Consider the following 12,679-nt stretch of genomic DNA (forward strand, 5'->3'; position numbering starts at 1 on the left):
ATGTGCTGCAAACAAAGAACGTACAGCTTCAGCAGTTTTTGTGGCTGTTGTGGAGGTCATGATTTTCACTTCTAAACACTTTGAGTAGGCGTCAGTTGCAATAAGCAACATCCGACCTTCCCTCTCTGCAAAAACCAAATGCACCCTCTGCCACGGGTGCTCACACGACTGCCAAGGTGAAAGTGGTGCTGGTTGTGCCACAGAAAGCACACTCTGGCATATTTTGCACTTGCGCACTGTCTGCTCGAGAGCTTCATCCATCTTTGGCCACCACACCATTGAACGGCTAGCGCTTTCATCCTGGTTATTCCCAGGTGTCGTTCGTGCAACAGGTCGAGCACCACATTACGCATACACTCCGGAATCTCAACTCTGTTTGTCCTTACAACATATCCATCATCGACGGAAAGTTCAAACCGTCGAACTCAAAACGGTTTTAGTTTATGTGTCACAGTCTTGGGTTAACGATGCCGTATAGTATCCCGGACCACTCTTAACAGCTTGTCTTTGCCTGTTTCACGATCAATGTCTTTAGCTGTCAGCGGCAGCTCAGAAAGTGGAGAAAAATAAAAATAATGTCTTCCACCTGCTCTTTAGAATCCGCCAGAGGCAGTCGCGAAAAAGCATGAGCATAGCTAAAGGCTGTTACAGGCTTGACTTATCTTGTACTGGTAATTCGCCAGGAATTCCAACCAGCCGGGTATTCTGCCTGTAGCAACAGCGCTGGCTTGAAGCTTTGGATCGAACAGGCTAGTTAGTGGCTCGGGGGTCCGTTAATAATTGAAATGTTTGGCCGCAGAAATAGTTGTGAAATTTGTTTACCGTGAACACAATGCTTAACGCTTCTTTCTCAATCTGAGGCGAAAAGTAAAAATGCCCGTGTGGACGAGATTTCGGCGCACGTTAGAAATCCCCAGGTGGTCAAAATTAATCCGGAGCCCTTCACTACGGCGCGCCTCATCGCCTGCGTTGCGTCGGTGCGTTAAACCCTACAATCAATCAAATTTTTCTCAATCTGCCCGTAGTTTCGCTCCGCCCTCGAAAGGGATCGAGATGCGGACGCAATCGGTTTTTCTTCACTATCTACTCTGTGCGTGAGCACCGCTCCCAGTCCATATTCTGACGCATGACAAGTAAGCTGTATTTCTTTTTTCACATCGTACAGCTGCAGAACACTCTTATTCGCCAGCAACGTTTTGCATTTTTCGAATGCCTCGTCGCAGCGACGTTACCAGTTCCATGCCGTTTCTTTGCGAAGCAACTGATGCAAGGGTTCTAGTACAGTGGCTACATCATTGGGCAAAAAATTTCGCATATAACTTAACTAAGCCCAAACAAATTAGCGCCAATCCACCCTGTGAATGTAGTTGGAAAGCAAAGCTTAAACGGCACCCAAAACGATTACCCATGTGACGTCACTTAACTGCACGCGTGTCGTTCTACAAATAGTCAAAGCAGAGAGAAGGGAAATGCACTTAACCACACCCTCTATTACTTCAAAGAGATATTCTTCGTAAGGTCAAATTAATGCGCGATGCATGAACGGTGGTTGGTTCAGTTCTGTTGATGTAGCACATCAGTGGACACGCTTTTTTTATAAAATTAAAGCCCAAACCCAGTGTTAGACGATCTCACTTCTTCGTCTCTGCCGTGACGGACGGAGGCGACGAGATCGGCGGCAGAGACAGCGGACGAGGAGAAGGTAATACTTATATTCAGATTTCTGAACGGCCCAGAGTGCGGCCGAGGGGAGTGGTTCCTTCTTCACTGTAGCCCATATTCAGCCCGCGCCGCCTGTGCTCTGTCCACCAGCTGAAGCTGGGTAGGCAGAGAGGGGCTGGACAGCAGCATGTCCCATTGTTCTTGTTCGGTAGTTGACGGAATGAGAGGAGGGTACTCAGTGCTAAAGTCGCACACGCCGATTATGTGGCAGATTGTTCCTACTTCTGAGCAAAATTTACATTCAGCGTCGTAACGAATCGGCTGCATTAAGTGAAGACGCGTCGTGTGTGGGAAGGAGCCGGATTATATGCGCCGAAGGGTAGTTTGTTGTTCTATGGAAAGGTCAGGGTAAGGCGGAGGTAGGGTCTGTAGCAAAAAGCAATAATGATGGGTTATGTCCCTGAACGAGACAAGAGGGTGACTGTCATCGTACAGCTCCGTAGCACGGGGGATAAAAGTGCAGGCTTGGTGGGCGTATTCGTTGCCCTCCATGAAAGCGTGAGCGGGTGTCCAGATGATCTGAATGGAACCATCTGCTGAGTGGTTTTTAACACATGCAGTGCAGGTCGGGACACCGAACCCGACTGGTAATTCCGATAGGCTTGATGGGAATCGGTGACTAGCTTACGAACCCCTGCTTGAGTGAGAGCCAAGACGATGGCTGCCACTTCTGCTGCCGTGATGTCTTTGGTCTTGAGTGAGGCACAAGCAAGGAGGTTGGCTCTGGAGGTAGCCACCATGATGGCGTGCTGCTGCCCTTGGTGTTGGGAGCCGTCTGTGTAGATAACTGCATGATCCCCACCGTGGACGGTGTTGAGCGCTTGAGCCCGTGCTTGTTGCGACTCTCTTCGTGTGAGGGTTTCATATTTCAAAGGAAAGGGATCATCTTTATTCTTGTCACCAAAAGTCGAGGAGTAGATCAAGCGGAGTGATATTTTGTGCTGTCTAGCCAATCTGGTGAAGGATGCGCCGACCCGCCGCAGTTATGCTCATTCGGAGCTTCTGGACAGAAAGATGGCCCTCTATCACCTCTTCCACCGTGTTGTAGAGCCCCGTGCTAAAAGTCTCTCTCTGGACGCACTCATGGCAAGACCAATGGCTCGCTGAACCACCTTTCTAATCATCATATAAAGCATCTTTATGTCCTTTTTGCCGAAAAGAAGACAGGGGTTGACGTAAGTGATTCTTGGGAGGACAAAAGCTTGAACTAATCGAAAGGTATCGGATTCATTGAGGCCTCGCTCCTTGGTTGCAAGTCGCCTGATCATATGTATGATTTTATTTATGCTTTGTTTGAGGCGCTGCAAGGATACGTCAGTCTTGGTGTTGGCCTGAACATGCAGGCCCTGGATCTTGATTCTGGATCTCGGAGTGATGGCCGGGCCATCAAGGAGTATTTAAATGTATTCCTTGAGGTGTCGTTTGGCTTGAGGGCAGACGACAAGGAGCTGGGATTTTTAAGTCAATACTGGAAGCTACAGGCTTCCGCACATTGGCGTACTAGAAGTGAGATGCCATGGGTTGGTGTGAGCTTCCTTTATTCGCTATCGCGTGGCATAAAAGTGAGAATGCAGGGGTTTAACCCGTAGATGTGCTTGGTAAGAGCACCACTTGTCTTCCCCGTGTCAGCGTGGGCTTGTAGCTAAATCGGTAAGACAACGGGCTCTGGCTTTGTCACTATATTAGTTCCAGGTTCGATTCCTGGCGGTGCAAATAAATTCTTTTATTTGTTCGTGGAGTTTTCTGTTGACACCAACGGTCGCGACAGAACCCTTGAGGGTAGAGGTAAAAAGCTTTGCTTTAAAAAGCTTTTGGTTGAGTCCTATTTCCTGGCTTTGCCGCGTTCTTGGTAGCCAACACTTTCTCTGAAGTGTGGTGTAAACCATTTTTACCAATTTTTTTCGTGCCCCAAGCACGTTACTTTTCGCTGGAACAGCCTGTATTTTTCGGTGTTCACCATAATACCGTGCGTACTGAGGCGCATCAGCACTTGCTCCGCTCTTTCTTTGCACTCTGTGCGTTTTGCCTGCAATTATCACGTCATCTAGATAGCAGGCTGCACCTGGCATTCCGTGCAGGATCTGATCCATCACGGCCTGGAAAACAGAAAAAGCACTCTCTACACCATAAGGCAATCATCGCAACCTGAAAAGGTGCAGAGGCTTGTTGACAGTCAGCAATTCCTGTGCTCGCTCGTCCAGTTCTAGCTGCAAGAACGCCTGGCATAGGTCATGACTGAGAACACGGTTCCGCCTTGCAGTGGTGCGAAAATATTCTCGGGCACAGGCAGAGCATAATAGTCCAATTCGGTAATCCCGTTCACTGTGCAACTGTAGTCGCCACAAATCCTCAGACCTATGCTGTCTTGTTTAGGTACGATCACAAGTGGTGTGGCCGAAGAACTGTGCATGACGCTATTGATAATTCCCACGTTTTCCAGCTTAGCTAGTTCCTGTTCAACCCATTCGCGGAGAGCGTACGGCACTGGGCGCGCCTTACAGAAGACGGGACACGCTCCTTCTTTGAGTATAATGCTAGCTTTGAATCCTCTCCATACCCCGGTGCAAATATATCCCGATATTTCTCGGTCAGGGGCACTTTAGCGTCAACCGCTTCCACTCGCACCACTTCCTGCCATGCTACCTTTATCTTCTCAAGCCAATTACGCCAGAACAAAGAAGGAATTCAGTTTCTTTTGCAATAAGCAGGGTCAGGCGCAAGCTTTGGTAATGGTACTGCACTGTTACGTCCGCAATACCCTTTATCGGTAGTGTAGGTTACGAGCTTCACATTAGCTTTCCGGATACGTACTTTTGGAAAATGCTTCATGCATTCGGCTTCCGACATCACAGACATAGCTGCGCCAATGTCAAGCTCCATACCTATTTCTTTCTTGTCTATGCATATGGTGACTACAATGGCAGGCCTTCCCAAGGTGCGGTCTGTGTGACCAATCCTTAGCAATTATTTATCAGAGCCCTCGTTTAGCAGCTGGTTCGCTTCTTTCGTTTTACACATTTTTGGAACATGTGCTTTCTTGTCACACCTAAAGCCACTACTGTTCAAAACGGGCAACTTACGGGGGCATGGGGACCTCCACACCGGTGCCATAATTTCTCCCCGGGATGAAAAGTCTTTGGCTTTCCTTTTTTCCGCATGCCGGCTTGGGGGGGGGGGGGGGGGGCATTGCTCGGTTTAACGGTGCTTTACTGGCCGCCGGCCGCGATGTCGTGGCTTGTCGTTCCCTCTGCACTTCGGTGCTGCCAGGTGCATGTCCAGCGATGTTAACAGTGACCATTTCCTTCGTGTCTTGCGCAGCGGTTTTCATGGCTGTAGAAATTCTGCAGGCCCGGCCCCACGCTAGTTCGGCATCCGTCATGGCCAGTAGTCGGCAGCGTATGTAATCCGCCCGTAGCCCGGCATTCAGACGGTCTCGAAGAGCGTCCTCCAGGAACACGCTGAAATCGCATGTGGCCGCCAATTTCTTTAGCTCGACCAGGAACTCCGTCCAGCTCTAATGTGCCTCTTTCTTACGTTTTTTGAACCTGTATCTTTCCGTACCCATGAACATTTTGGAGCGTAGTGCTTTTTAAGCCCGCTGGTAACTTCGAAACTTACCTTTTTTGGCGTTTTTGACAGGAACAGATCGGGGAAGGTAGCGGGAACAGATCGCGGAAGGTGGCTTGGCTTTTTCCCTTATGGCTGCAGGAATAGCTGCAGCTTCTTTACGCGATGTCGTTGGTGGTGACGAACAGCTAGGAACTCTCGAGGTAAACATCGATGTTTCCGCTGTCCGGTTGGAACTCCGGTAGCTTGCCGAAGTCAGAAGCCATTGTCGCGGCCGAAGCTGTGGCCATCTTCACGGCTCGGTAGCGGATCCAATCTATGTCACCAGTTTGCTGTAGCCGGAGCTGAGCCGGTTGCTATCAGGAACAGTATTTAGTTCGTTGCGCACACTGGCAGCCTCAACACAACAATCCCCAGCCTAGTACAATGCATGGGCTTATCACACATGAGCCACCAGTGACGCATGCGCATCAGAACCAGGACGTCGGTGCTTCCAGCCATAACATATACATAACGCGGCGCGAGCGTGTGAAAGCGAAATGACAGTGTAACATGCGTAAAACCGGGTAGCATCGTTGTTGCGGCCACAACACGTACGCTGTACAGGTCTGCCTTCACTCTGCGTGCTGGCTGTCAAGGTACTCGATGTCTGGCAACAACACAGTCCTGTCATCCTCCATTTTTCTACATTTGATGCTCGTGTCGCAAATCTAGTAGAGCCGCTTTATCAAGTTGACACTTTACACGTTGCGTGCCACTACTCAGATTAGTTTGTTAACGACAGAAGTGTCGGCAATTCTTATGAACTATTGTGTATTTGAGGGCCATTTTTTGTGGCTAATGGGAAGGGATCACTTCGCATGGCCTGTATGTATCTGTAAGTATCCACTACGGCTAACCTCTATTTCGTAGTAGGTACGTTATTGCCAAGTTGTCTTTTAAGACCAGGCACGATGTAACAATATGCATTGGTTGATTGCAACTGGCCGCTTTCAAGATGTTTTGGTTTAAGATAAGCATCATCTGTCACATCCTTTGAAGGTCTCTTGTATAGCGGTACATAACAGAGGAGGACGCGCTATAAAATGAGACTTTGGGAAAGTGGTCATGTAAAAGAGAAAGCCGCAGGCGCAACGCGAAACCCTAAATATACGCGTATACGAAAAAAAAAACACAATAAAAATAAAACAACAAACGGGCTATTGGACGGCTAACTGAGCAAAGTGGACTTAGTAGATTATATCTCGTACTTTTGAAGTGTTTCCTTCAGCAACCAGTGGTTCTGCGAGGAGGTCTATTGTTTTATATCAATGATAACATCCCGTTTTTTCCTCCTATCTCTTTGCAGGGTCATACAGTTTGCAGTTGAGGTAGCGCAAGAAACTCTCCGCAAGGCCCTCCGAGAGGATTACGGCGCCCGCCTGTCCATGAGAAACTTCTCAGGCTTCGCCATAATTAACACTCCTCTACGCGAGTCCCGCCTGGCCATGATCAGCAAGGAATTTAGACTTGTGAGCTACACCCCCTCCTCATATCGCCTGCTGCTAAGGCTTTCGATGTCGCCTCTTGCCTGGTTCGGTGTAACATAAAGAAAGGGTTAGGGCTTAACACTGGTAAACCTGGTAATCATGCGCTAAGGATTTGCTTGTAGTGGTTTTAGTGGCTATGCACGCACTGCTCCGCGAAAGTTCGCTTTTTCTTGACACCTCGCCGTGTGCCGTTTAGCTATATCTACTGCTTGATTGGACTCAGCCTGCGGACTGGCTGAAGGGTGTGCACAGATGTCCAAGCTAGTGCGCCATCTGTCGGGAGACTGCACAACCAAACCCTTTCAAAGCAGCCGTTAAACCCTAGTCCGGGCACGTGGTATCACAGCGTCGAAGCTACAAGCCAGCGAAATCGCGACCTTTCTCCGCCGCGTATCACGTGGGGTGACGTCACAGATGCCGTACGTGCGCTCGGGTGGCCTAAAGTTATTGCGATGCGATGAATGAAATTGCGAGACGTTGCGTATTACAGATTTAGCTCCAAGGCAGATGAAAGCTAGGGTTAGCTCGTATTGTAAACTTTTATTTCGCATCCATACGTCGCCGATAAGCTATACCTTCTCGTGTAAATTTTGTCCAACTCCTTTTTTATTCGAATTATCACCGTTACTCTCAGGTGTCCCGTGTTTTTTTACTTTTATATCTTGAAACAGCGGAGAATTCTACCGATTTCCCCAAACGGAGGTGGAGGGGGGTCGGAAATCGATGCCGAGCTTTCGCACGAAGCAGAGTTGAGAAAAAGAGGAGGGTCAGCCAATCGACCAGAAAAGAACTTCTACGAGGGAGCTAGGTGAAGCGGAATGTGTCGCTAAATTTACCCTAGCCCCAAAACGAAACAAAACTTGCGTGATCGCCATCGTACAAAAACTAAAACAAACAAAAATTAGAAATCTTCGCACTATTTACACCGCTGAAAACAACTGGACATAACCAAGACATCAAACTTTAGAGAGACATGAATACAAAGTTCAAGTTGGTACAAAGTGAAGGAACTATAGTGTAGACACTCGCTCAGTTTTATTGCAGCCACAAAACATTTTAATAAGAGAGCAAGAGCAATTAAGAAATATTTTAATATGAGGATACAGTGATGCAATATAGGCCAGGGTGACGTAATAGGGGCGTACCCTACAACATAGATATCAGTGCGTAAACTGCAAGTTAGCATTTAGGTGATGCGATCAAATGGAACTAAATGCCCACTAGAAGCACCCATGCAGTGAAGTTTCGTGGAGGTGACTGAGGTCGGCAGCTGCCATCAGCGAAAACAAGTTCCTGTGATGTCATAGATGTATTGCCGGGAAGGGTGAGGAGCCCTACTTATATTTCGTTCAATATCTCAATTTTGTGTTTGAAGTTTGCGTTGAAATTTTACTAGTGCCGCCGTTAAAAAGCCGTTTTTTAATTAATAACTTGTCTTGATCACATCTTTAACGGAACGGAACTGTCTTCTCTACCAGCTATTGGGAAAAGGTTTAAAATGTCTTTTAAAATGAAAACGAATCTACATGGGAGTGACTGCGAGCCGCGAGTTTTCATAATCGTTTCGATATGTAAGTGCAGAGGCAGCAGCGCTCGTAGTCGTCCGCATATTGATTCCCATTACTACCAGACGGCAGAGGCCCCGGAGTTTTTGAGCATGCATAGATAATTCCTTAGAATCTGAAGTTGACGTTTTTCCTTTTTTATAACGGTAGTCCTAATTAGAAACCAAGCTACTTAAATATGCATCTTGTTTTATATCCTTTCTCGTTTTTACAAAGGTATTATATTACCGATAACCATGCATTGGGTTTGTTAATTTATGGTTTGTTTTTACTGCAGAGCTGTGGCCGGCTGTGCTATCTGTGTCTCAAGTGAAGTTCATGTTCCTAGCTTTATTTTTATGCCGCACAGGTTATCTCATTCTGATGAGGAGAGTGTTTCGCCATAACGTCACTGGCCTGGAATAATCTTCCTTGATCTACAATGTTCTGGATGTAACTCAACGGTTCGAGAAACACTCGCGCCCAACGATAAAAGCCTGCAGAGCAGACACTGTGGTATTCGACTAGCCAACGCGCACCTACCCACGTCACTTTGTTGACTGCTGCTTCGCCACCTGTGCGCTTTTTGAGTTGTTAGGGGAGCACAAGTTTGCTCCAACCAACTTGTTTTTCTTTTAAGACTACTGTGCCTTCTTTGGCCTCGTGACATCTGCTGGAGGTGCTGTGTACGCACCGTTTATGCTCCCGGCTCCTTGAGGAAACCGATAAGCCAGCCCAAGCCGACCAAGCCGCCGACTTCAAGGTTCACGAGTCGAGTCTGGACTTCTACTGCAAAAAAATAAGAGTAGGTAAGCCGCACCCGACAAGATGCTGCACGAGGCCAGTCCCCTCGTCGTCTTGCAACAGCATCCGGAACCACCATCATTCCCCGGATCTCCCGGTGGAGACCCTGAGAACTGGCTGGAGAAAGTGGAGTGCGTCGGGATCTTTAACAGGTGGGATGAAGAAGAAACCTTTCGGCATGTGTTCTTTTAGTTCGAGGTTGCAGCTCGAACCTGGTTCGGGAACAACGAAAGCTCCCTGACTGACTGGACGCTCTTTATGGGCGAGTTTCTGAAAACATTTACCACCGTCGTGCGGAAAAAGCGCGCGAAACAATTGCTATAAACGGGAACGCAACACCCCAACCAAGGGGTAGTGATCTTTGTTGAGGGAATGAAGAGCTTTTTGCACCATTCGGACCCGGAAATGACCGAACAAATTAAGGTTTCTGATGCGGGGAGTAAAGCACGAGCTTTTTAGTTGCCTTGTCCGTAACCTTCCTAAGACGGTGGCCGAATTCATGTCTGATGAGGACGCGATGGAGAAGACGCTTGGAGTTCGAAAGAAGCAGTTGTACGGCTACTTTCAGTCAGTGCGTGGTTTCGGAGACGATGGGTGCCGGGAGTACTAGCTCCGACACACTGCGCGAGAACATTCGTACAGTGCTGAGGGAGAAGCTGCGGAAACTTTTCCCGACGACGCCACAACCCTAAGTTGCTTTATTGTATTATGTGATGCGGGAACTAGTTCAACAGACTTTGGGGCCTTCCACGCCTTCCGAAGCACCTGGCGAGACAGAAGCTACGGCATACTCGGCAGCTGTTCGTAGACCCCGCCCAGCCCCAATAAGTTGTGAAGAGGCACCGCCGTACCGCCGCCCACTGTCGCCCGCCCGAAACCCCGTTGTCCAAAACCGGACGCCGAGGAACATGGACTTATACGCGAACGCCCGATAATCGTCCGCTGAACAACAACTGCGGAGACGCCGACCACATCTACAACCGCTGCCCCTACAAGAGGCTCTGTTTGCGAGGGTTCTCCATCGACGCACCCACCCAGACCCGGCTAGCGGACATCGAAAAAATTATACCTGTCCAACACCACCATGGACCAGCCTGTTTTAACCATTCGCCGTCGCCGTACCCATACCAGTCGGCTAAACGCCGTAGCAATGGTGAATTCGGACTTGGAAGGTCCCCCAGCCCACGCGGGGAAACTAAAAGCAGCAACTTCTGGAGGCCAAGTCGCACAACGGGGGAAAAACAAAAACCCGTCAAATACGCAAGGACGCACCAAACACCGTGATACGCGGCATGACCTTAGCCCGACGACCCTATCGAACCCTGACATGACTCCCGAACACGACGACAGCCACATGGCGCGACACATACCCGACATAACCAAGCCTGCCGCTGAGAAGACGACGATAATGACAACGCATAGTGCTCAACCGGCAAGACGCACAAGCCGAAATACGACAACCCCACGCACCCGGAACTCGAGGAAAGCGGCGTCCCACGTCCAGTTGTCGATCGATGGCTTTAATGTAGTCTACCTCTTAGACACGGGAGCGGACTACTCGGTGATAAGTGGATCATTCTTTTCTAAGCTGAAGAAAGTTAAGACAAGATGGGATTCTCCGCACAAACGTACAGCAGGAGGCTATGTCGTTACGCCTGAGGAACGTGCACATCACGCGTCATCATAAACGGCATGGCGTACCCTGCTAGATTCGTTATTTTGCCTAACTGCTCCCATGACGTAATGAATCGATCTGCAGACCAAGAGGATAACTTTTCCCCCCGATCACTCCATGACGTCGGAACCGAACTCCGAACACCGTGCTGCCGTAAGGTTCGCGAATGATGATGTCACCCTGCTACCTCGCGCAAGCTTGATGATCACGATCTACTGTGAAGATGCGGCTCCTGACGTCGACGCTATCGTAGAGAGCGACCAAAGGTTCCTTCTCGACCGCGGTGTCTCCATCACAAGAGCCATTGCGCGCTTTAGGCAACGCCAATACCACGTTTCGGTCACTAATTTCACAGTATAGTATCACGAATTAAACAAGGGAGCTGAAATAGCGTTCCTCGGAGAAACGCAAGACGCAAGTGACATGATCAGGGTCACCCACTTTCAATGCGCATTCGAACATCTCTTCTAGCTTCCGCATATTATCGCCGTGAACCCGGCGGTACCCTAAAAAAACGAAGAAAATTATTGACTTTTCTGCGTCGCTACAGCGAGTGTTTTTCGTCGAACTCAAAATTGCGGCAGACACCGCTAGCGAAGCATCGAATAATAACCGAAACTGGATCCCGACCTACCCGACAGTCACCTTACCGCGTGTCTTCGCACGCGCAGAAAGCCATTCGGACACATCTGGAAGGCATGCTCAGCGATGACACTATATAGCGCCACTGAAAAACACCTAGGCTGCGCCGGTCGTACTGGTGAAAAAAATTGGACATTAAGGTTTTAGTTGACTTCTGGCGACTGAACAAAATCCCCAAAATAACATATACCGCCTGACCCGAATCGACGACGCCCTCGAAAACCTCTGCCAAGCGAAGTACGTCTCCACGATGGATCGAAACACAGGCTATTAGCAAATACAAGTGGACGAGACAGACCGAGAGAAGACTGCATTCATAACGCCGGACCACCTTTACCAGTTCCAGGTGATGCCGTTCGGGCTGTGCCTGGCACCAGCAGCCTTTCAAAGAGTCATTGACACCGTGCTAGCTGCCCTGAAGTGGCACACCACTCTCGTATATCTCGACGACGTTGTGGTATTCGCACGAAATTTCGATGAACACCTTGCATGATTGGAGGATTGGAGTCTTTACTCGATGCCTTTCTCACGTCGGGGTTAATGCTGAAGCCTGAAAAGGGCATTTTGCGTACGACGAACTCAATTTTGGGCCACGTCGTCAACGCCGCGGGAGTCCTGCTTTACCCAGCGAAGACTTCAGCCATAGCGAACTTCCCAAGACCGACCGACAAGAAGGGCGTCTGGAGATTTTTCCGACTGAGCGCACACTGCGGGTGCTTCGTTTCAAATTTTGCACGTATTGCAGAACCACTAGCACGTTTGACAAAAGATAGCACCCCTTTCAGCCTGGAAAAAATGCCCCAAAAAGCATTCTGTGATCTACAATAACCACTGCAAAACCCGCCCATGCTCGCTTATTTCGACGAAAACGGCGAAACGGAGATGCACACGGACGCCAGGGATGTGGGGTTGACTGCCGTCCTCATCCAAAAGCAAAGCGGTTGCCAAAAAGTAATCACCTTTAGCAGCCGTGGCCTGTCGAAGGAGGAGAAAAACTACTCAATGTACGAGAAACAGTGCCTCGCAATTATATGGGCAATTTAAAATTTTCGACCGTACGTGTATGGTAGACCATTCAACGTTATGACAGACCTCCATGCGCTGTGTTTGCTCGCCAATTTGAAGGACCCCTCTGGACGTCTTGAGTGTTGGAGCTTGCGCCTGCAAGAGTTTGACGTTATTATAGTCATTAAATC

At 48.9% G+C, this 12,679-nt stretch overlaps 1 protein-coding gene across 1 annotated transcript in view; it reads left to right on the plus strand.

The window, feature by feature from the left end:
* The first annotated feature begins 1,039 nt into the window (after positions 1-1,039).
* LOC144139227 (uncharacterized) overlaps positions 1,040-12,679 on the plus strand; it is a 55,447-nt gene continuing 43,807 nt past the window's right edge. Inside the window, exons 1-2 of the mRNA XM_077671649.1 lie at positions 1,040-1,133; positions 6,638-6,800. Coding sequence (XP_077527775.1) covers positions 6,717-6,800 — 84 coding nt within the window. The 5' untranslated portion in view covers positions 1,040-1,133; positions 6,638-6,716. The remainder of the gene's footprint in view (positions 1,134-6,637; positions 6,801-12,679) is intronic.

Source organism: Haemaphysalis longicornis, unplaced genomic scaffold (assembly GCF_048455015.1).
Source record: "Haemaphysalis longicornis isolate Haplotype H1 unplaced genomic scaffold, Haemaphysalis longicornis Haplotype H1 scaffold_5, whole genome shotgun sequence".
NCBI lineage: Eukaryota > Metazoa > Arthropoda > Arachnida > Ixodida > Ixodidae > Haemaphysalis > Haemaphysalis longicornis.